Source organism: Physeter macrocephalus, chromosome 14 (assembly GCF_002837175.3).
Source record: "Physeter macrocephalus isolate SW-GA chromosome 14, ASM283717v5, whole genome shotgun sequence".
In the NCBI taxonomy this organism is placed as follows: Eukaryota; Metazoa; Chordata; class Mammalia; order Artiodactyla; family Physeteridae; genus Physeter; species Physeter macrocephalus.
Window position 1 is genome coordinate 53,722,649 of NC_041227.1, and position 24,432 is coordinate 53,747,080.

The window sequence follows — 24,432 nt, forward strand, 5'->3', positions numbered from 1 at the left end:
TGAGAGTGCCAGAGCATTTTTTTTTTTTTTACCATTTTTATAGTTAATAGTCAAACTCGGCACTCCTGACATTTGGGGCCACAACTTCTTTGTTGCGGGAGGCTGTCTCGTGCGTTGCAGTGTTTAGCAGCCTCCCTGGGCTCTACCCACTATCTATCTGGTAGCAGCACGCTGCCCTCCGCAAGTTGTAACAAACAAAATGTCTCCAGACATCGGCAAATGCCACCGGGGAGTAAATTCAGCCCGGGTGAGGATTGCAACTCCGGAGGAGAGAGGTTGAGTCAACCCTGCTCACGGTTGTTTCTGTCCAGAGGCGGCCAGCTGCCTTCAGACGATGCCAGGCCAATACAAATATCAGCTGCTCAGAGGCCATCTGCGGTCAGGGATCCTGAAAGTCCTGGAGGGCTCTGGAAAGTCCTTGAGGGGTGGGGGCTCCTTGCTAGAGAGGACACTTGTATGATTCTGTGAAAATTCATGGAAATCTACTAGCTCAGGTCCCCGAGGCTGTTCTTCTTAATGCTTATCACAATTTTTAATTAATCATGTATTTACTTATCTTTTTTAAATTGGTCTCTCCCACTAGAACATGAGCCCCCCTGAGAGCAGGGATCATTGTACCCCCAGCTCTTAATTCAGAGTCTAGCACACAGGATGTGCTTAGTAAATACCTCTCGGGGAGGGAGGAGACTAGAAAACATTTGTTGCACGTCTACACCTGGGAGGCACACCTGGAGAACTGGTTAAAACTCGGATGGCTGGACCCCAGAATTTCTGATTCAGAAGGTCCAGGATGGGGCCCAAGAATGTGCACTTCTAACAAGTTCCCAGGTGATGCTGCTGGTCCAGGGACCGCACCTTGAGAACCACTGGTCTGAACTCTGAACCTTTAGTTCTCAACCTGGGCTGGGGAGTTTAAAAGGTTGGATGCCCAGGCCACACCCCAACCAATTAAATCAGAATCCCTTGAGATCGGGGTGATTCCAATGTGCGAGGGTTGAGAACTGCTTAGCTGTACCTTTTCTTTCAATCCTCGTAGGATTATTCCTCTCTCAGAGATTAGGAAACCGAGGATCAGAGGAGTTACTTTACCAAATTCAACCCTGGTCTTTTGATTCCAGAGCCCATATTCTTTCAGTCACTTTGCTTGTCCCTCCCCATCGGTAGGTTATAAATCAGACCACACCACAGTTTTGTTTTTTGGGTTGTTGTTGTTTTTGTTTGTTTGTTTTTAACCATTTTTATAGTTAATAGTCATTGAGCACTTACAAGGTGACCAGTCCAGTGTGGATGCTCTTATGCTCAGAGCAAATATTTGCCAACCATTATTGCTCCCATTTGACAGAGGGAGAAACTGAGGTACAGAGAGGTGGGGCAATCTGATCTTGGTCACATGGCCAGGAAATGCTAGAGCCAGAATTGAACCCAGCCATCTGCACTGCACTATGAGGCTCACATGTGGGAGAAGAGTGTCAAGATGGAAGAGGAATCTGGACCAGGATGAGGCAAGCATATGTGAAAGCAAGGAGTATAGGTGAGGCTGGGCAGCAGGTCCTGAGTAGGCAACGAGCTGAGGACCCAAAAGCGAACAAGTCACAAATTGGGAGAAACTAGGAGACTGCTGGGACACACCCATACCCAGGAGGTGCCAAGGCAACCCTCTGCCTCCGCCAGGCTTGCATCTTATATTCTTCTTGTCTCAGCAGCAACCAATCCCGGTGATTGCCCCACCCAGGGCTTCCAGTCAGAGCATATGATTGGCTAACACCAACTGCAGAGGGCCGTAATAGCTTCCTTGAGTATCAGTGGTTCACAAAGTGAGCTCAAAACTACCTCATTTGCACTGTCCTCAGCTCCTTCCCCGGGCCATGCTGACCCATGCTCGTTTTCGGCCCCCTCTGCTGTCTGGTCCCTCCAGCATCCTGCATTTGTTGGCTGCCTTCCCAGCTCTGGACCTTGGCCCTGTTTCCCTGATCCCAGCCGTTTCTCTCTCATTTGGCACAGTGTCACCGTGGACAGACAGCGGTGACCCAACACCCCCGGCCCATCATCCCGCCATTTCACAGCCCTCAGAACTGCCCGTATCTGAGCTCTCGTGGACCCCTCAACCGGGTGTCCCCAGGCCCATACCTCCCAAGTACAGTGATGAGACCTGAGCCTACATGACACCAGGGAGCCTTTGATTCCTCTTGGTACTAAGGTGAGCATCAGGCAGAGAGACCTACTGAACACAGCCCCGAGGCCTTTCCTGAGGGTTACCTTGGAAACCCTCTACATACCCATATACCCAAGCATGTCTGAACAATTATTTAGTCTACTTCTTCAAATCAACTCCCTTTTCAGCCTTGAACAAATGTATTTGAAATGGCATCTTTATATCATTGCCACACGTGGAAAATGAGTATCTCTTGCCATTGATAGAAAGTACCATCACAGTAGAGAAGATGGAAAGAAAGACCTTGATTCTATGTTCTGTTGTCTTTCAAAGGTTCAGTGCCAGCTGGAGGCTTGAGGCCTGGCTGGAAAGGGGGATTCCCAAACAAAAGAGCGATGGCAAAGACAGATTAGTGTCACATCAAGACTTGTTCCTCGACACTATTGGAAGGACTGATGGAGGGAACTTGAAATAAGAACTTTCTCACTAGGATGCAATGGTGTTTAAGGCCTGGCCCGGCCCCTCCTCACCAGAGGCAGGCGAGCCGGCTCCACATCCCCTGGGCTGGGCTGGTTTTAGAAATGAGCCGTCAGGAGCTTGTCTGTGGGCACTGGTGCTGGAAGGGATCCGACTGCTTGCAAAGCACAAAAGCTTTTCCCACTCCACCACGGGTTCCAGGCCTCGTTGTACAAACAGAGGGGCTGGCAGCAGGCGCTGGGGCCCTCAGATGGCGACTGCGGGCCCTCACCCCACAGACACGCGCCTTCCTGCCCTGGCGCTGCCTCCTGGGGCAGGAGAGGTTCTGCTGGTGTTAATGACCAATTGGAAGTTGAAACCCCAAAGAAACTTCAGAGTAAAAGCAAAACGTTTCAAGGGGAAAACTCAGAGCCCCTCTGGGTTCTCTACAATCCTTTCCAGGCCTGGCTGCTTTCTTGCATTTCCTCCGATGCACAGAGCAGAACGTGCCAAGGTACAAGCCTGCTGGGACCAGGCAGGTGATGCAAATGCGCAAAGGGGGCCGTGAGGGAAGACGATGCGGACTGAGCCAATCGGAGAGCCCGGGCCCTGTCCAACGAGGGGCTGTGGCCATTCAACTCCTGTTTGTTGCTCCCCTGTAGGAAAGTGGGCTCGGAGTTGCTAGAGCCACCCATTTTTCCAGAGATTCTAGAAATCTGAACTTCTACATAAAATCTCCATTTTTTACCAAGATATTAAAAAAACAAAACCTGAGAATGCATAGAAAGGTATGTATGTGAATGTTCATAGTAGCTTTATTGGTAACAGCCCCAAACTGGAAACAACCCTCATGTCCATCGACAAGTGAATGGATAAACAAATTGTGGTGTATGGATACGATACATACCAGGGGTGTATACATACAATACGGTATCCATACAAGACATACAAGACACAGGAATAAGAAGGAACAAACTAGGAATCTCGACTACGCCGAGTGAAAGAAGACTAATGAAAAAAGAATGGATAGGGTATGGTGCCCTTTATGTAATTATTCTACAAAATGCAAACTAATCTGCAGTGACAGCAGATCAGTGGTTGTGTTGGAAATGAGGGAGGGAGAGATGACAAAAGACATAAGGAAACCTTTTCATATGTTCACTACCTTGACTGAGGTGGTGGCTTCATGACATATATGTGTTAAAGCTTCTCAGATTCTACACTTGAAATACGTACAGTTAATTACGGGTCAAGTAAAAACAGAGCTGTGAAAAGAAAAATGTGAGAGGCCAAATAATATGTGGGTCAAGTTTAACCCCTGGACTACAAGTGTTTATCCCCTGATTTAAAAACCAGTCTGTCTGCATTACCTTAGACTTCACTGATGACCATGCATTTCGGGAGGCGCTGCCATTGCAAAGGTGAAGGGTGCTGAGAAATTCTCATGACAGCAGTGGTGCAGACAGGCCTGGCCACGGTGAAGATGGTGACCCAGGGACACCAGCAGAGAGAGCCTGTCACCTGCATTCTCCAGCTAAACTCTTAAGGTTTCCTGAAAAATCTAAAGCAATTGAACTTTTTCTCTCTGTCAGTCTAGTCGGCCTATTCAAGTATCGAATGCCCTCTCAACAAGCTGCCAGCTAAACAGTTGGCTGTATCAAAAGCAAACAGAGCCATTAGGAGAACACAGCAATGGTCCAGGCAAGAGATGGTAGAGGCCTGGGGCAGGGCAGAAGCAGAGGAGAGAATGGGGAGTGAGGAGATTCTGAAAGTAGAACCAACAGCATTTGCTGGCGGAGGGGATGTGAGGTGGGAGAGAAAGAGGAGCATCCAAGTGGACTCCAGAATTTGGGATTGAGCCCCTGGAAGCTTCTGGAAGCATCTGGAAGTGAGAGCCACCAACTGAGATGGGTGGAGCTCCAGGTGGAGGAGGCAGGAGGGTGAAAGTTGGCTCCTGTTTGCTACAAGAAAGCCTACAGCTTGCAGGGGGCGGTGTGCTGTTGAGAGGAAGCAGAGAAATCCTACTCATCTCGCCGACAACCCAATCGAGGCCGCGCTTCTGGCTTATCCTCCCCAGCTCCTAACGTCATTTGCCCCAACCACATTAATAACCAAGATGGAAAAATGAGATTTTGATTCAAGGGCACGCATCCGGAAGGGGCAGCAGAAATCCCAGAGGGGTGTTTGCATCTGCGAAGTCCGGCGGGCCGAGCAGGCCTGATCCCTCGAGGGAGGAATGGCTGGACTTGGCTGGGAAGCTTGGAAGCAAAATGCAATTAGAGAAAATCTGATTAGAATTGGATGACTGTGGCTTGCCTTTTGGAAGGATTTGGTTCCCCCAATATTTTGAGTTTGGAAGAGAGAGGCAGGAAGAAGAGGGAAAGAAGAGGAGACAGCTTCTTTGTCAAAGCCAACTCGCTTTAGAACCTGCCCTCTGCCTTACCTCCCGCCGGTGGTATCGGCAACTTCCTGAGGCTGTTCAATATGCATATGCTCAGGCCCAACCGCAGACCTACTCAGTCAGAATCTGCATTTCGATGCAATCTCCAGGTAACATGGGGGATTACTGCACACAGAGTAATATTTGAGATGCACAGGTCGACTTTGCTCTTCTCCAACAGTCAGGTTTTCACCTACCATCCTTACCATTATGGCCATATCCCCTCACACCACTTGTGACATGATTAACAATCTTTTCAAGTCAATTGGCTTTTTAAAAAAACAAAACAAAAAAACCTTAAATGCATTTGTTTAAAAATAAAACTTTTTATCACTATTATCAGTGGAAAATCAGCATCATCTGCCATAATGGAAATAACCATAAAAATGCACGAACAAGATGAAAGTAAAACCATGTGATTGAAACTCTGGCTGGATACAGCTGCCTGCCCAAAGCTCTCAGCCTGAGGCCGGCGCCCTCTGTTTCAAAGGGAGATCAGATGGGGTTAAAGAGGTGAGGAAGGCACTCTTAGTATCCGATCAAGACTTTCCTCTTGAGAGCATCACAAGGGTTGAAAAAGGACTGAAGAAGGAATAACTTTCTCACTGTGTGATTCGGTGATATTAACGCTGCATTGGTGTAACACACCTACTGTCATTTCCCCTGCTGGGGCCTCGTTCCCACAAGTGTAGAATAAGCGTTGTGCTGTAGCAGCGCCCCTGCCCCCATGCCCCCTCCCCCCAGGTCCTTGCACCTTGCCCTCCACATTGAGTCTTCCGCTAAAAGGCACCTTGGACTGGGCAGTTGGATGCAGGGTACTTATGCTTATCTGGAGACACGCCCCTCCCCCACCTCCTACCCCCACCCCCGCCACCCGGGCCCCTGGTTCTCAGGAGCCACCCACTCTGTGGCCATCAACTGTTTCAGCCCAAAGAGGTCACCAGCCCTTCTTTAAGCAGTGGTCAATATGACTGGTCGATACCCCAAGGCCCCAAAGTGTGAGGACCCAGGACACGTTACAAGGCTTGGGGTATGGCCTTGGGGATAGAACCCCAGGATCATGGTGAACATGACCAAGACAGCCAAGGCTGTCTATGCAGCCCTAAACCACTGGGGCATTCAAAGTCTGCATGGGGAACTGTGGAGACCTGGCCTTTCAAAGTGGATTCCTATGACCACCTGGGCAATAATTGCTTTGCAGCACAGGTAGGGATGGGGGCCTAGAATTTTCCAGAAATGCCTCTTGCCAAAGGGAACCAGGCCAAGCTCAACAATTAACAGTTGAAATTTTAAAGAGAGCATTTCAAATCCTCCAGCTAAAGCAAACTGTTGAAAGGTGAAATGGTTGCTATATATTTATTTTCATTATATCAACTCTTTCCTTTACTATCTTAGAAAAACACTATGTGAGATGGTCACCAAGCAGAAGACAAGTGAAATGTCAGTCGTGTCATGTTGGGGTCTGGTGTATTTCAAATGGGGGCTCACTTATTTGCAAAGCAGCTGGTTATTAAATAATGACTATTAATAAAAATCCACGTGGTAGCAAAAACTCTGTGATCAGCAGCGATGAAGCTGCTAGTAATAATTCAAAACTTCCGTGGAGAAATGTGGATAGGGAAAAGGGTATGCACCCCACCCCACCCAGAAGATCCGTTTTCTCTCCCTCAATAATATTAATACTTACAGTTACCTTTTACTGAGTGTTTACTGAGTGCCAAGCACTAACAGCTCCGCAGAGATAACTCATTAATCCTTACACTATCGTCACCAAGTAGGAATTCTTACTCCTTGTTTCACAGATGAGAAACCAGCCACCAAGTCCCACCAAAGGACTTGCAAAGGAGTTCCCAAGTGACCTCCAGGCCTCAGACTCATATGGTAAAACTTGACAATGAACGGCATTTGATCCACTATAGGAAATGCCTCATTCAAAGAAAACACTTGCACAACAGCCAAAAGGCGAAAGCAATCCAAGCGTCCATGGAGGAATGAATGGATACACGGTATATACGTCCATGGAATATCATTGAGCCTTACAAAGGAAGGACATTCTGATGCAATCTACAACACGGATGAACCTTAAAGACATTGTGCTAAGTAAAATAAGCCAGACACAAAAGGACAAATACTGTATGATTCCACTTATATGACATACCTAGTCAATTCATAGAGACAAAGTAGAACTGGTGGTTGCCAGGGGAGAGGGGACTGGGGAGTCATTGTCTAATGAGCACAAAGTTTAAACACAGGGTTCTTTTCACTTTGGGAAGATGAAAAATTGTTCTAGAGATGGATGGTGGTGACATTTGCACCACATGTGAAGATACATAACACAGAACTCTACACTTAATAATGGTTGCTATGGACTGAATGTCTGTGTCCCCCCAAATTCAGATACTGACACCCAATGCCCATTGTGACAGTATTAGGAGGTGGGGGTCTATGGGAGGTGATTAGGTCATCAGCTCATCAATGGGATTAGTGCCCTTGTGAAAGAGACCTCAGAGAGCTCCCGCACCTCTCTGCCGTGTGAGGACACAGGGAGAGGACAGCATCCGTGAACCAAGAAGTGGGTTCTCACCAGACACCACATCTCCCAGTACCTCGGTCCTGGACTTCCCAGTCCTCAGAAGTGTGAGAAATAAATTTCTGTTGTTTACAAGTCACCCAGTCTATGGTACTTTTGTTATAGCAGCGCAAACGGACTAAGAAATGGCCAATGTTTTGTTATGTATATTTTATCACAATAATAGAATGATTTTTCAAGGAAAGGAAGAAAGAAGGAAGGAAGGAAGGGAAGGGAAGGGAGGAAAGGATGGAAGGAAGGAAAGGAAGGAAGGGAGGGAGGGAGGGAGAGAGAGAGAGAAAGAAAGGAAGGAAGGAAGGAAAGGGAAGGAGGGAAGGCAAGGGAGGAAAGGATGGAAGGAAGGAAGGAAGGAAGGAGGGAAGAAAGAAAGAAAGAATCCGCAGGAGGTCCCTGTGCCTGCTCCTACCTGCAGCCTCAGCCCACATTCACCCTCTTGGGAACACCCGCCCGACCCTATCCTTTGGCTGCCTAACTCCTTATGCTCTTAATGTAAATGTCACCTGCCTGTCTGATCTACCTGGTGTAAGAACTCCAGGAGGATCTCTGGCGAATCTCCTTGCTTCCTCTCTCATTAACACTTAATCACAACCTTGCAATTATTTTAGAGAAACTTCCGTTTTATCTGTTTCTCCATACCCCAGGCCAAAGGGTGGCCTATGTGGGTGGGCTTAGACTGCCCCTGTAATTTCCATTAAACCCTGCCTGCAGCCCACTAAACCTCCCCAAATATATATACAGTAAAAAGGGGTACTGTTTTGCAAGTTCAGGTTCAAGACTAGTCCCCTGTCTCCCCACCCCCTTCCAACCAGATTGTCATCCCTAAGTCCTTCCTGCGTATAAATTTTGCAGCCACCACTGCTCCCGGACCAGAATATAAATCCCCTGAGGACAGGGACCAGGGGACTGTTTGTGTGACTCCTCTTTTCATTCCAGTCCCTAGCACAGCATCTGGCACCCAGTAGGTGCTCTAAATGGAGCAGAGTATAAATTCCATGCAGAGAGGACTCCCCCAGGGGTGGGAAACAGCATGACGTGTTCAAATACAGGAGCAGGAAAAGGGCATGTCAGCGTGGGAACAGCAAGAGATGGTGGCAGGATTAGGCTGTCCTTCCCGCTCCTCAAATTCAAAAAGCACCCCACCCCTCCTGATGCTCTTGAAGCCTTTGAAGGTCAAGAGGTTACATTTCCAAAGATGCTGATGTGGGCGCAAAAGACCTGCTCAGACCCGTTCCCTGGGGCTCCGATACTGGCACCCACCCTCGTTGGTCACATGCGCTCAGATGGAGAAAAGAGACCTGGGGGCCATCGGCAACACCTTTGGGTGTTGCTGTGACAGCCAGGCCAAGCTCCAAGCTCCATCATCCAGTGAGCAAGGAAGATTTACCCCCAAGATGCTGGAATCCCCCAAAGGAAGCTCACAGCCTCTGCCCCCTTTGGGGTGGACAGGCTCATAGACCGTGGGTTGCTGGGACCATTTCAGCAGCAGCAGAGGGGCGGGCAGCTTGACCAGAAGCTGCTGAGACCCAAGGGCGAGGGCCGGGGGCCTGGCATCATGGATGGTGGTCCTCACAGGCATCTCGCTTACCTTAGCCAGCTGCACCTGCAGCTTGTTCTTCACATCTGTCACCTCGGCGATGCGGGCATTGAAGGCCAGATTGGTGTTGGTAAACTGCTTCCACATCTGATCCAACAACACATCGAAGAGGTTCTGGGCCTCCTCCCGCAGCTGGATAGAGTTGGCCCGCATGTTCTGCGAGTGCCTGATATTGTCGTTACTGAACTTGGCCCATGTCTCGGGCACGGAGATCCTGCAAGAGGCACGAGAGCGAACTTACCAGGCGAGGAGTCGGGGGTCTCCGGCAGTCTTGGAGATCGCTGAATCTGGGGTTTCCCAACCTCGGCACTTCTGACATTTGGGTCAGGATAATTCTCTGTTGGAGGGGGCTGTCCTGTGCACCGTAGGATGTTTAACAGCATCCCTGGCCTCTACCCACTAGATGCCAGTAGTAACGCTTCTCCAGTTGTGACAATCAAAAATGTCTCTAGACATTACCAAATGTCCCTTGGGGGAGGGGGCACAATTGCCCCCAGTTGAGAGCCACTCACTGAGCTGATCCAAACACCTCATTTACAGATGAGGCAACTGCAGACTAGCTGGTTTCCCGAAAGGTCACTTGGTGAGTTGTAGGAGAGGAGAGATTCCCCAAAAGAGCTTTTTTCTCTAACACTCCCTCCACCATCACCAAAAACACAGAGACGGGCCAAGAAGCGGGCACCGGGCATGATGCTGGCTGCAGGGCTCCTCCAATTCAGGGATGAGCCTGTGGCCATGCTACTTGCACTGACTTATTCTTTCAACAAATGTTCTTTGAACACCTACCACATGCCAAGCCTTGTTCTAGGCACTTGGGATAGAGCCGCCAGCATCCCTGTCCTCATAGTGATAAATTTCCGGGGGAGGCGGGGGAGATAGACAATAAATAAAGAAGATGTTCACACATTGTGTTATGTTCTGTGAAAGAATTTAGAAGCAGGATGATGGAAGAGAGACAAATGGAGTGCGTCATTACGTGTCAGTCAGGGCCATAAAAGGATATAAATGGAATTTATTCTCAGATAGTGCTGAGGTGCTCACAGACCGGCAAATGCATGAAGTTGTCACCACCCCAGGTGTGAAAGGCAAGAGAGGGAGCCATGTAGAATAAATCCCCAACATCTTTCTCCTCCATCTCCTGTTGGTGACCTATTGGCTGAACCCAACTGGGAACCAGATGGCAAAGACCCAGGAGAGGCAGTTTGTAGAGGGCAGGCTCCTCTATAGGACTCACAGCAGGGCAGCTAGAGAATGTATCTGGGAGGACAAATGGAGCTCAGGCTATATTGGAAAGGGCAAACTAGGGAAAGGGCAGACTGGGAAGGCTTCCTGGAGGCAGTGACACATAAGGGATTCAGTTTAGGGAACAGAAAGTTCTTCCTGGCCGAGGATGTAAATTCAGGCTATAAGCAATCAACTATTGTACAGGAATTTTCTCCTCTGGGAACCCTTTGAGAAACAGAGACACATGCTTCTTTGAGCTGACTTCAGTCTCCGGATAAACCAGATTAGATAACTTTTCAAGGTCTTTTCTAGCCGGGAAGTCTCCAGTTCTTAAAATAAAGCAGATTTTTATTCTCAGGCAGTAGGAAAAAAAGAGATTCAATCATCTGAAATAGAAGTCTCTTTTAGGACATTTTAAAGCACACTTAGATTGCATAGTGAATAGAAATATTTTTTAAAACATACAAAATGTGGTTGTTTTGTCTGGCTTTTGCAGGAGTTAAAATCAAGCCTCTGGAGAGGTCTTGGGCTTCTAAAGATGTGAGAGGGCACTGAGTCTGATCCAGAGCTTTCATCCAACGAAGACCTGAGGCTCAGGGAGGTGAAGTGTCTTCTTTTCCAAGGTCACACAGCTATTCACCATCAGTAGAGGAAGGAGGAGGCGCCAAGGACAGCAGAGAGTGACCTGCAGATTTATTCTGAGGGTACCTACCACTGCTCAATGGGACACTGTCAGTGTCAAGGGCAGCAGCCGCTAAGCCCTCCCCTGGAGCAGACAGCTGAGCTCCCCAGGGAAAACAACCCGCTTAATCACACTCTCCCTGGGGGAATTTGCCGAGGCAGCCTGTCTCCTCACAGGTGATGTGCCTCAGCAGGGGCAAAGTGCTTTCTGGAGCCTGTGTCCTCTAAAAACATAGGACCCAGCAGGCTTTGCTGAGGAGGCAGGAAGCCGCTATGGTAAAACACAGGCCCAGTGTCCAACGCGGGCTCAGACTGTGGCTCTGCCACTCGCTGTGTGAGCTTGAACCAGTCACTGCACCTCTCTGAGTCTTAGTCTCCTCTGTAAAATGGGGATAAAAATGGTACCTACCCCCAGGGTTGCTGACCAACTGTGAAACCCCTATCACGGCACCTGACAATAGTAAGCACTTGATAAATGTTTATTATTCACGAGACCGTGGAAGCGCTGAGCACAGTGCCCAACCTATAGCAAACAGCAGGTAAGAGGCATCAGCTCTCACCCTCCTCTTCATCATCAGTCGTTAATCCGTCGCAATGAGACCTTCGGTGAACAGAGATACGGCAACACAGAGTCTCCAAACGTCCTGTTACCTGCCCAGACGTGGCCCCGCTTTAAGAAAACCTCACACACAAAGCCCTGAGCCAGCACATCTGGGGAGCAATTAGTCACAAATGGCAGCTCTGGCTTTCCAGCCGGAGTCGCGGGATGGAGGACTTTAAACAGCAGACCCCTCCTGGGCACGGAAATGGGAGTCTCTGCCAGCCAGCCTGGCTGCCCAGCTTTCAGGGAGGCATCTGTTTGGGAAGGGAAACTTCCAGACTCCCTGTCCAGATGGGCAGCTGTGGCTGAGAGGCCTAGGCCCCCTGGAGGGCTTGCTCACTTTGCCAGCACCGTGGGCAGTCAACCTTGTCAGGAGGAGGAGAAGGGTCCCCAGGAGCTGTCATTGCAGGAAGCCCCAAAGGGTCCTTTCAACACCTGCATATTTACTACGATCCAGAAAGTGACCCTGGTGTGGGCCAAGAAGACCTTCCCTTTCCTTCTCTCCTCTCCCTCCCTTCCCCCCTTCATTCATTCTTTCATTCAACAAATATTTATTGCACACCTACTATGTACCAAGCACAATACTACATGCTAGAGATTTCTTTTAAAGGGACCAAGATAGACCCCACCCTCTGCATGTACCCAGAGCATCTCTCTCCAGCCCTCATTATCCCAGACCTCGGACTGCCGATGGGGAAAGCATGCCTTCGTTCAGCACGCAATTCCGTGATGCTAGGACGTGCCCATGGCAGTGCCAGGCAGACAGGAGGCGCCACCCTCATAGCTGTTGTGACGAGAAAATGAGGTCACACAGCAAGCACTCAATAAATGTTAGCCGTCGTCATTCCCCGACACGAGGCTCTGTGCCTAGCACTTCACACGCCCACCTTTCCACACTCACAGCAACTCTGAGAGGTGGGTGCTATTTTTATCCCAGTGGTAGAGGTGATGAAAAGGGGCCCAGAGAAATTAAGTCCTTTGTCCCGAGGGTTAATGTGGAGGCTGGATTTGAAGCCAGACAGCCTGGCTCCAGAATCCACTCTTAAGCCACTGCCAGCATGGGCAGGCATCAGTTGGCTCTCCCAGCCAAACCTGAATTCCTCCTCCTTCTGACTACAGCCATTTTGTTCTGGAATTTGTTTGGTGGACTTGCCAATCCAGGTGCCTCCGCAGCAGCAGCTGTGGGACCCTCACAAGCCAATATCTTGCCCTCTCTTGCTGGAATTTGGATCTTGGGTGAAGTGGGGCAAGCGTGGAAAGACAGTGGTGCTCCAACAACAAGGCCGATTAGCTCTCTCTCGCTGGCTCCTTCAGGCTGCCAGAACCTCCCCTCCAGCCTTCCCCTGGAGCCTGTGGCTGCCCAACAGCCTTCCAGTAAATTCCATCTTAAGTTAGCCAGAATCGGATTCTGTAGCTTGCAACCCAGGATCCCCACTCAACCACACGGCCTCACACTTGACTGGTGCACGATGCCCCTTTACGTTTCCTTAGCAGGATCAGAGCCAGAAACCCCTGCTGCCCTCAGGCACGGCCAGGTGAGGACTGACAGCCCGGTACTTACGTGCCATCAATTTTCTCCACGCCGTGGAAGAAGCTGATGCAATCTGATGTGTTCCGTAGGTTAAGGCACTTCTCATCGATGAACTCGGCTGAGTTTTTGTCCTCGAGGTCCCTCTCCAGGGCATGCTGAGCATCCCGGTTATCCCTGTGGGGGCAAGGACATGTCCCCGAATTGTGCACTCACCCAGCGTCCCTCACCCAAGGTCACAGGGGAGGTCGGTGCAGAGCCACTGCTGGAAGCCAAGTCTCTGGACCCCCAGGAGGGTGCTCTGTCCACCCCCAGTGGCTTCCAGCCCTCTTCCCACCTTGATGCCCCCCCGCACACCCAGGGCCTCCCTGTACTACCCCACCCTCCCCCCAATCCAAGCAGACCTGTTGTCACTTAGAAAACATTTACTGTAAAGGGTCAAATACTACATATTTTAGGTTTTGTGGGTCATATGGTCTCTCTTGCAACTACACAACTACGCAGGAAAACAGGCATAGATAATGTGTAAACGAATGGTTGTGGCTGTGTTCCAATAAAACTTTATTTACAAAAACAGGTGGTGGGCCAGATTTCGCCCTCCAGCTGTAGTTTGCTGACCTAATATAGAAGATATGAATTCACACTTTGGACAAAGCCAGGTTTCAATTTAAATTGGTTCACAAATCCTTGTGTCTGATGCTATGCCAGGCACAGAGGGAAAAGACATGAATAAGCCTCAGTCAAGTTGCTCACGGATTTGTGTAAATAAATACAGTAAAAAATAAAGAAAGAATGCAAAGAGCAACAGTGCAGGTTCAAAAAGGATACACAGTAACACAGAGGAGGAAGCCATTAACTCTGGGTGATGGGTGGTCAGGGAAGTCTTCCCCAGAAAGTATCTGAGCTGGGTTTTCATAACAATAGGAGTAGATATTATGGACAAAGTTGGGTTGGGGTGATGAGAATTCCAAGCTGAGGATACCACATGTGCAAAAGCAGAGAAGCTAGAGACATCCAGGTATTTAGGGACCCATAAGCAGCTCAAAAGGCTGGCAGAATCAGGGACTGGGTGAAGGCACGGCCTGGGCAGGGTCAAGGAGTGGGCGGGGTCATGGAGTGGGTGGAGTCTGGGACTGAGCCAGGTGAGGAGAACACAATGGGGCGGGGCCAGGACTTGAGCCTGAAGGGCTGGTGTCTTGGCTGAGAAGTTTAGACTTAAATGTCACTGTTTGCCAAGACTCCAGACATTGGAGATCCACTTTCATGATACTTGCCATATTCCCAAAGTACCTGTACTATTATTTACCTGCTAATTTTCTTTTTTCAATCATAAATAAATGAAATACATAAATAAATGCATTTATAATTCAAAAAGAGTCATGTGCCACGATGTCCATTGTAGGTCTATTTACAATAGCCAGGACATGGAAGCAACCTAAGTTTCCATCAACAGATAAATGGATAAAGAAGATGTGGCACATATATACAATGGAATATTACTCAGCCATAAAAAGAAATGAAACTGAGTTATTTGCAGTGAGGTGGATGGACCTAATATATGTATACATACAGCTGATTCACTTTGTTATAAAGCAGAAACTAACACACCATTGTAAAGCAATTATACTCCAATAAAGAAGTTTTTAAAATAAATAAATAAATAAATGTATTTCAAAAGGAAAAATCTACATCACTGTCTTTAAAAGAAAACCAGTAACTGTTTCCAAACCTAGATGCAAAGTAAACACTAACAGAATGCTAGCTAGAATCTGTTGTCTCCAGTAGGTTCTAAGCCTGAAACTTTTTCTGTTTCTTTTTTGGTTGAAAAAAGGAAATTAAAGACGCATAAGCATTGATTGGGAGTTTTGCCTTGATGTCCTTTTTTTTTAATTTATTTTTTTTTTAATTTTTATTGGAGTGTAGATGATTTACAATGTTGTATTAGTTTCTGCTATACAGCAAAGTAAATCAGTTACACATATAGATATATCCACTCTTTTTAAAATTCTTTTCCCATATAGGTCATTACAGAGTATTGAGAAGAGTTCCCTGTGCTATACAGTAGGTCTTTACTAGTTATCTAGCTTATATATAGCACTGTGTATATGTCAGTCCCAATCTCCCAATTTATCCCTGCCTCCCTTTCCCCCCGGTAACCATAAGTTTGTTTTTCATCTGTGACTCTATTTCCATTTTGTAAATAAGTTCATTTGTACCATTTATTTATTTATTTATTTTTATTAGGATCTGGTTTCTCTCTTACTTTCTTTTTTTAAAATTTTTTAATTTTAAAATTTATTTTATTTTTGGCTGCATTGGGTCTTCATTGCTACACACGAGCTTTCTCTAGTTGCGGCGAGCAGGGGCTACTCTTCGTTGCGGTGTACAGGCTTCTCATTGCAGGGGCTACTCTTGTTGCAGAGCATGGGCTGTAGGTGCGGGGGCTTCCATATTTGTGGCACACAGGCTCAGCAGTTGTGGCGCACGGGCTTAGTTGCTCTGCGGCATGTGGGATCTACCCAGACCAGGGCTCAAACCCATGTCCCTTGCATTGGCAGGATTCTTAACCATTGCGCCACCAGGGAAGTCCTGTACCATTTTTTTTAGATTCCCTTGATGTCTTAAAGGAATTGAAAGAGATTGGAGAAGGGAATAACTTTGAGCAGTTTGATGTCCAGACGCAACTAAAGTGATTGGTGCACGTCTCACATGGGTTCACTTTGTTATAAAGCAGAAACTAACACACCATTGTAAAGCAATTATACTCCAATAAAGAAGTTTTTAAAATAAATAAATAAATAAATGTATTTCAAAAGGAAAAATCTACATCACTGTCTTTAAAAGAAAACCAGTAACTGTTTCCAAACCTAGATGCAAAGTAAACACTAACAGAATGCTAGCTAGAATCTGTTGTCTCCAGTAGGTTCTAAGCCTGAAACTTTTTCTGTTTCTTTTTTGGTTGAAAAAAGGAAATTAAAGACGCATAAGCATTGATTGGGAGTTTTGCCTTGATGTCCTTTTTTTTTAATTTATTTTTTTTTTAATTTTTATTGGAGTGTAGATGATTTACAATGTTGTATTAGTTTCTGCTATACAGCAAAGTAAATCAGTTACACATATAGATATATCCACTCTTTTTAAAATTCTTTTCCCATATAGGTCATTACAGAGTATTGAGAAGAGTTCCCTGTGCTATACAGTAGGTCTTTACTAGTTATCTAGCTTATATATAGCACTGTGTATATGTCAGTCCCAATCTCCCAATTTATCCCTGCCTCCCTTTCCCCCCGGTAACCATAAGTTTGTTTTTCATCTGTGACTCTATTTCCATTTTGTAAATAAGTTCATTTGTACCATTTATTTATTTATTTATTTTTATTAGGATCTGGTTTCTCTCTTACTTTCTTTTTTTAAAATTTTTTAATTTTAAAATTTATTTTATTTTTGGCTGCATTGGGTCTTCATTGCTACACACGAGCTTTCTCTAGTTGCGGCGAGCAGGGGCTACTCTTCGTTGCGGTGTACAGGCTTCTCATTGCAGGGGCTACTCTTGTTGCAGAGCATGGGCTGTAGGTGCGGGGGCTTCCATATTTGTGGCACACAGGCTCAGCAGTTGTGGCGCACGGGCTTAGTTGCTCTGCGGCATGTGGGATCTACCCAGACCAGGGCTCAAACCCATGTCCCTTGCATTGGCAGGATTCTTAACCATTGCGCCACCAGGGAAGTCCTGTACCATTTTTTTTAGATTCCCTTGATGTCTTAAAGGAATTGAAAGAGATTGGAGAAGGGAATAACTTTGAGCAGTTTGATGTCCAGACGCAACTAAAGTGATTGGTGCACGTCTCACATGGGTATCTCTCTTTCCCCTCCTGCATCTAATTTTCTCCCTCCATTTCTCTCCCTTCCTCCCCCTGTCTCTGTCCCTCTGTCTCTCTCATCTTTATCTCCTTCTGCCTCCTCTTGCTTGGTCTCTCTCTACCTCTCCCCTGCCTGTCTCTATCTTTCTGCCACGTTCTTTTTCTGCTATGGATACTGAAAGCTGGTGAGAGGTTTCAAACAAACAGGCCGGGAACAAAGAAATTAACTGCACCCATCAGGATGCACAGAGGGTCATGTTGGAAAAAGGAGAGCCATCCTGGGGCCCTTATGGCCTTTGGAATTGGCAGAGCCATGGGGAAATGGGGCCCCATCCTGCCTCATGAGGTGGAGGGTGAAGAAAGACCAGAATGTAGAAGAGAAACGTGCCAGAGCATCAGAGGGGAACCTGGGGCCTCAGAATCCCAGGTCAGCTGGTCCAGCCTCCCAGCCCTGGCTAACGAGGCCTGGGGAGGGAGACGACAGCCCCATCTCCCCCAGATGGAGAGCCTGGCCAGTGCCAAGACTCGCCCTGCTGTCAGCCCACAAGGAAAAGCCTGAACCTGGCTCCTGCCCAGTCAGGGAAGCCTTTTCTGCTTCGCGGGGCACCTGGTGAGGTGAGAACACAGCTCTGAGTAGATGCAGGCCTCAGGCCTCGCCTAGAAAACCACGAGTCAACAGCCCATCACCTGCCCGGGGCGGCCACCCTAGCAGGTCATCAGCAGAGCTTCCCCAAGGGCAGGGTCACACTGAGTTCCGCCCTGTTGATGAGGCTCTGTCCAGTTCTAGGTTAATTAGGCTGCCCCGGCAGCAAGAGCTTCCTCCCTGCAAGATGACAGGTGTCCTCTGGAAAGGGGCCGCTGCCCAGGGTCAAAGGGCCTCTCTCCGGGGTGACTGGGTCTCTGTTCCTGGCAAAGAGGAGAGTCCCTTCCACCCGCTCTCATCCCCTCCCCACCCACACTGCCTCCACTGCTTTCCTCCCAGCCTCTCCTGCTCTCTTTTCCTCTTTCTCTGTGTCTGTCCCTTTCCATCTCTTCATCTCTCTCACCTCTCGATTTCTCTCTCTCTCTGGCATGTCTGTGTCCCTCTCTGTTCCTCTGTCTCTCTGCTCATCTCTCTCTGTTTACAGCTTCGGGTCTTTCTCTTTCTGTCTCTTTTTCCCTCTGACATCAGAGTGCACTGTGTCTCTCATTCTGTGTCTCCCAGTCGATGAGACCGTCTTGGTCTTTCTACTTTTCCTGCACAAGCAGCGCTCCACCCACCTCAGTTTCAAGATTTCCCTTCCGGGGTCCAGCTCCCCAGTTTCAAGTCTGGGCTTTTGTTCACTCATCCGGCTCAAACTGTCCCATTTCCCAAACCTCAGCCCTCCCGTCACTCTAACACCAAGTTTTGTCACAGCCCCATGTCAACCACAAATGGAAAACCATGCTCTTTTGCCAAAAAATAGGTGATTGTAAACATAGGGCAAGAAAAATACAATAAAGGCATTTGCCTGCCCAAAGAACTCCCTTTGTTAAAACATTCCTGTTTAAGTACAAGTATCGAAGGGTTTTTTTTAAGTGGGTTAATGTATAGACGAATATTAGGCAAACATAGTCCAAGTGATAGGTCGAAATGTCAGAAGTCAAGACAGAGGCACATAACAATGGAATTCAACTGTGCTTTCATGCATTCAACTGTCACCTCAGTCACTACTGTATTTGCATCTCATTTCGACTTTTCTCTACCTCTGATGTCTCCCTGGGTTTTCCCAACTCATCTGCCCCTGACCACACCCTTAGATCTGCAGGCAGCTTTTCAACACTGTCCTGGATGCTATTTATCTTATTTTTACAGGATAATTCTCCCCTACCTCTGCCACCCATTCTTACAGCCTCAGTGGAGTTGAGGGGCTGCTGTGTGTGTGTGTGTGTGTGTGTGTGCGTGTGCGTGTGCGTGTGCGTGTGTGTGCGTGTGTGAGGTAGGGGCGACTGCTGTTTCTGGGGAAGAACAAACCAGGGCACCAAGCTCCCAGAGCCTATCTGCAAGCTTCTTTACCCCTTAGCATCCCATGCAAGCTGCCTACGTCCTCCACACAGTGGGAAGGGGCAGCCCTGGCCAGGTTGCCAGCCCGTCTCTTGTTAGCTATATCTGAGTAAACAAGAAGGAGAAACAAGCAGAGCAGCCTGCCTGCAAGTGTTAAAGGCAAGTGCTCAGCTCAAGGGTCAGGCGGGAAGGCTGCTGCCTCCGGGGGAGCTGGGTGCCAAGGGCTCATCTATGGGTCCCAAGCCCGGTAAAACTCAAGCCTCCCTTTAATTATGGGGGAGCCTCCTGCCTTGTCATGATACCAGTTACATAATCTTCCAAGAACAAAAAGCTGATTCCTTTGAAGACTAAAAGGAACAGTGGCTCAAGGTGTCCACCAGCTCCCCTCTGGAGAGGCCCGGGCCCCTCACCTTGATGCCCAATGCCACCCACTCTCTGCCATGTCCCAAAGTTCAGGACTCGCGTGGGGAAGCCACAGGCTAAGAGGAGCCTCAGTGAGGCCAATTTCTTTTGCCAAGGCTCTCACTGCAAACAAGAACCACCAATGCTGTGCTGACTCATGAAAATCAATCGTGTGCATCTCAGTAACATCATATTGATAGACTGAGATCAGCCATGGTGGTAGCACTTACATCGCTGAAACTGACAAATGCGACAGATCAGGACTTTTTCTTTTCCTGGAGAGCTGGTTGTTAAAAGCTTACCAGTACACCACTGATCAAAAGAACCACCTGGAGAGGCGGGACCCCTGAAACCTGGGAGACCCAAAACAAACTCCAAGAAAAGAGAGAAAGCAGCTCTTACCGCATCTGGATGTCAATCCTTTGAGCTAGTTTTCTCATCTGTTCTTGGCAACATTTTAGCAAATCTACTTCCTGCAATGAAAGATGTCAGAAAGAGCGTGGCCCTTTAGAAACTCACAGCCTCCTGTCTCCCAGGCCAGTGCTGCACCCCTCACCTCTCGCTGCCCACCCTCCAGCCCACAGGGTGAAATGTCAGGGCGGGGTCCATTTCCTGCGTCGACCAGCATGATCCCCGGGCCAGGCACCTGAGGGTCGACTGTCGAAGCTGCACATTCTTTGCCCTACTGTCCTTTCTTTTTATATACTTCCAGAGTAAAAGAAAATGCAGCACTTACTGTGCACCAAGGGTTCATTCATAGACCCTTTATTTATCATAAAATATGATACATTCATGTTTTATCATTGAATTAAATAATGCATATGAAGTAATACAGTGTGTGGCATATAACAGGTGCTCAATAAACACTGGCTGTTACTTTTGTTATTTATTGGTATTACTATTATGATGCCCATTTTGGAAAGGAAAAGACTGAGGGTCAAATGACCTCCTTTCTCACTGTTTCTAAATTGCAACCTAGGCCCCCACCCATGCTTTCTGAGCCCTAATTTTGCATGGGGTGACACGTGTGGTTTCTGCTCCTGACAGGCAGCTCTGAAACCTCTCTGACCAGCTGGCCTTTCCCTCCTCCCTCAGGGGGCTGGCCAGACCCAGGGGGCATCTTACCCGGATAAGATTTTTCTCCACGTTGTCATGGACCAAGTCAATCCCGATCCTTTTCTCTCGCTGGTACAGACACTCCAGGGCCGCCTGTAGGGGGCACGGGGAATCATGTATTCTCCCTGCAGCTGTATGTAGACCCTGAGCAGAATTGACTCACATCTACCTTTGCCGTGGTCTGTTTCATTCCTGGGAAACCTGGATGCTTCGTGTGGCCCCATTACTGTGCGTCTGGGTGGGCTTCTGCCTCCCCTTCTCCATCAGTGAGGGCTGTGGATGCTGAGATGGTAGATGGGTGCAAAATTGTGCACATCTCAAGCTGGCCATGCTGGTTAAGTCAGTTTGACAAATGTAAAGCACTTAGAATACTGTCAATAAGAATTACCTGTGAATATATATGAACACCCTTTTTTGGAGATCTCTAAATGGGGGAAGAGCTTTGGAAAGTGACATAGGCCAAGTGAGACCCAGGCAACCCTGCCACATGGACCTTACAACTGTCATGGGGACATGAACAGAGCAGAACAGAAGCCAGGGGAGTGGCTGCTCAGTGGAGCTCCTGCAGCAGCAGACTGTCAAAGAATTGTGATGGATCACTGGCCTGTGATGTCACAAAGAGCAGCGGCAGTGAGAAGGAGGCAGGGGAGCTCGGCATCTGGTGTTGGGATGCAAATGTATCTGGGAACTCAGAAAGGAGGGGGAGCACTTGATGCCACAAGAATTTACTGCCCCCTTCTCTGTGTCACACTCCACCAAAGTACTGGGGACGCTGCAGTGAACTAAACAGTCCCTGCTCTTATGGAGTTCTAACAGAAGAGAGAGAACACACACAAATGAACACAGAAAGAAACTCAATCGTTTCTGACTGTGATAAGGGCTGTGATGAGAATAGGGAGCTGTGGGTGGGTGAGGAATAACCAGCAGGGTGGTCAGGGAAGACTTCTCTAAGGAGGTGGCAGACCGAGACCTGAATTATGAGAAGCAGCAGAAATGAATGGGAATAATGCACCAGGAAGAGGGAACAGCCAGTGCAAAAGCCCTGGGGTAGGAGGAGCAGCAGACAGGAAGCCATTGGGCCTGTGACAAGGAACTCAGATGTTAACTAGGATGCATTTAGAAGCCATTGAGGGGGTTTTAGCGGGGAGGTGCAGAGATCTTGTTTAATATTTAAAACCATCCCTCTGGCTGCTGTCTGGAAAATGCGTTGGAGGAGCCAGAGGTCAGGAGGCCAGGAAGGAGGCCATCACCATCGTCCACTGAGAGGCACCTGGACTGAGGTGGTAACCTTGGAGTTGGAGACAAGGAGATGGAAGAGAGATGCCTCTGGTCCCTGTGCCCCCATGTGGCTGTCACAGGGGCCACGTGATGGGGCAGAGCTGGGCTTTCCAGACAGGCTGGGGGAGTGAGGAGAGAGTCGGGGAGAGGGGTGGAGCACTAGATTTCAGATTCTGCTTTGGGTCTCTGAGCAGCAGCCCTGCCCACTGTCCTGCTGGGGGGGAACCTGGGGGCATAGGGAAACAGTAGGGACCCCCATCCCATAGTGGTCAGAACCTGTGCCTTGTCTCCAGGGGAAACATGGAGGCAGGGCCTCTCCTACAGAAGCCCCCAGGCCTGACACAGAGCAGGCATGGCTGCAGGAGGTTTGCAGGCAGGGGTCCTGCATTCGCACACACTCCAGGGAGCAGCAGAACATCATCTTGTGTGGCCACAATGATCTCCCACAGCAGAGGCAGGTAATGCCAGTTCCTCACCCAATGTCCACTCCAGGACCCAGTGAAAAATGCTCACTTACCCAGACTCCTTTGCACCCAGGGAGTCCACGTGAGCTCTGACAAATGGGCTAAAAATGGACTCACATAACGGACCTTCTGGAAAAGTGTTATTCCCTGATAAAAAGGGACAGACACAGTTGGCATTTTGCCCCTTCCCTACCCCATCCTCCTGCCTCGATTGAGAATATCCAGATGTTCCTGGCAAGAGGGAGTTTGCAATATGAGATCTGAAACATCCTTGAAAGTAGTAGGACAAAAGCCCCATGTTAAGGATGGCCAAGCAGACAGGAGGCTGGGTCCCTTCTGGTATCACGTAGAGGCTGCAGCATCCTCCTCTCTTTTCCTCTCGAATTCTCATAACAGAAAATGAAATTCCTATTTGGCTGAGCTGCTGTAGTCAGATAGCTGTTTACATGCAGCCTAAAGCTATCCTAACTGCTCCAGGATATGGCTGGAGACTGGGAAACCAAAGTGTGGAGGATGTCCACATTCCGATATTTATTCATTTGTTCAACAAATACTTCTTGAGTGCCTGCTGTGTGCCACACACTGTGCCAGGACGGGAAGACATTCAGAACCTTGGTCTAGATGACAGGCAATCAGCACAGACACTGCTCACCGAGGACCAGCGTAGACATACTGGTCCCCCACAGCTGAATAGCAGTCCTTGGCGAAAAAGCAGACAGAAATCCCTGCCCTCATGGTGCCTATATCCTAGTGTGTGGAGCAAAACAATAAGTAAATTGTACAGTATGTTAGCAGGTCTTAAGGGCCACAGAGAAAAATAGAGCAGTTATTTGAAGCACATCTTCTAAAGACCATCACATACACACACACATGCTTGTGTTGTCTTTATGAAGTCCCTGTGATTTTGATGTAACCCCAAGGAGAAAAGGAAATTCCATTCAGTCTGAGGAACCCTGATTGGACTGGGATTATTGTCAATTGACTAAGTTATAAATATATATATATTTTTTTTTAGCTTAAAGCTGATTATAGATGATGATGCAGCTCAAACTGAGCTGCACGGCGCCCGTCACCTTGATCTTCGCTCAAGGGGAGTGTGGGGGGCTGCATTGCAGGGGTGGTATCCAGCGGCCATCAGACCCCCCCTCCACCCCCCACACTCACCTGCAGTGGACAGTTCAGTTCCTCGGCCGCGCCCTCCAGCCGCCTCTTGACTGCGTCCAGGCTGTGGTTCTCGTTCAGAAGCCTCTCCAGCTCATAGCTCAGCTCCGACTTCCACAAGCCGATGTCCGACAGCCTCTGCCCCAGGTTCCGGCCGGTCCCCTCCTGCATCTGGCGAGTCAGCTGGTCCTTGTCCTGCATGAGCCGCATGGAGTCGCCCATCAGCCGGCTGGCCCACAGCCGCGAGGCCTCGGCCGCGCGTATCTGCAGCCGGTTGGACTGGTCCCAGTCATGGGGGCTGTAGCGACAGAAGAGCGCTGAGCGGTCGGCCGGCAGGATGGTGGGCGGCCGCAGGGTGCTGCGGCACGTGGCTCCCTCGTTCAGGCAGGTCTGGGTGTTGGAGACCTTGTACAAGAGGCTGGGTCTCCATGAGTTCAGGTAGCGGTACCCAGGCAGGTAATAGGGCTGGTAACACTCCTGGATCACCCGGGCTGGCGCAACCGGGGGCAGCACGCTGATGCCACAGGCTTTCTTGGGGCCACAGTAACTGGCAGTCTGAGTGGTTCCAAGAAACTCCATCTTCCCCTATCAGCTCCACTAGGGCAAAACTGTGCCTAAGGGGGCCAAGGCACCACAGGAAGGGGAAGGGGCTTCTCTGAGGGACGGGCAGGACCTCTATGACTCGGCACTGTTGTCATAAAGCCTGGGGGAGTGGGGTCTTACTGGGACCCCTGCTCACTTGCCCCAGCTGGGGCCATAGCATCACAGTCAAAACACAGACCAAAAAAATCAACAGAATGAATGAGGTTTTCAATCTACAGAGTTGGAGGTGCAAGAAATGGCATTTATGTATTTTTCATAATAA

General features: G+C 48.7%; 1 protein-coding gene across 1 annotated transcript in view; it reads right to left on the reverse strand.

The window, feature by feature from the left end:
• TEKT5 (tektin 5) overlaps positions 1 to 24,224 on the reverse strand; it is a 39,594-nt gene extending 15,370 nt beyond the window's left edge. The window contains exons 1-5 of the mRNA XM_007101637.2: positions 23,571 to 24,224; positions 20,674 to 20,757; positions 19,951 to 20,021; positions 13,300 to 13,443; positions 9,224 to 9,446 (exon numbers count right to left, since the gene is read on the reverse strand). Coding sequence (XP_007101699.1) covers positions 9,224 to 9,446; positions 13,300 to 13,443; positions 19,951 to 20,021; positions 20,674 to 20,757; positions 23,571 to 24,146 — 1,098 coding nt within the window. The 5' untranslated portion in view covers positions 24,147 to 24,224. The remainder of the gene's footprint in view (positions 1 to 9,223; positions 9,447 to 13,299; positions 13,444 to 19,950; positions 20,022 to 20,673; positions 20,758 to 23,570) is intronic.
• Positions 24,225 to 24,432: the final 208 nt, after the last annotated feature.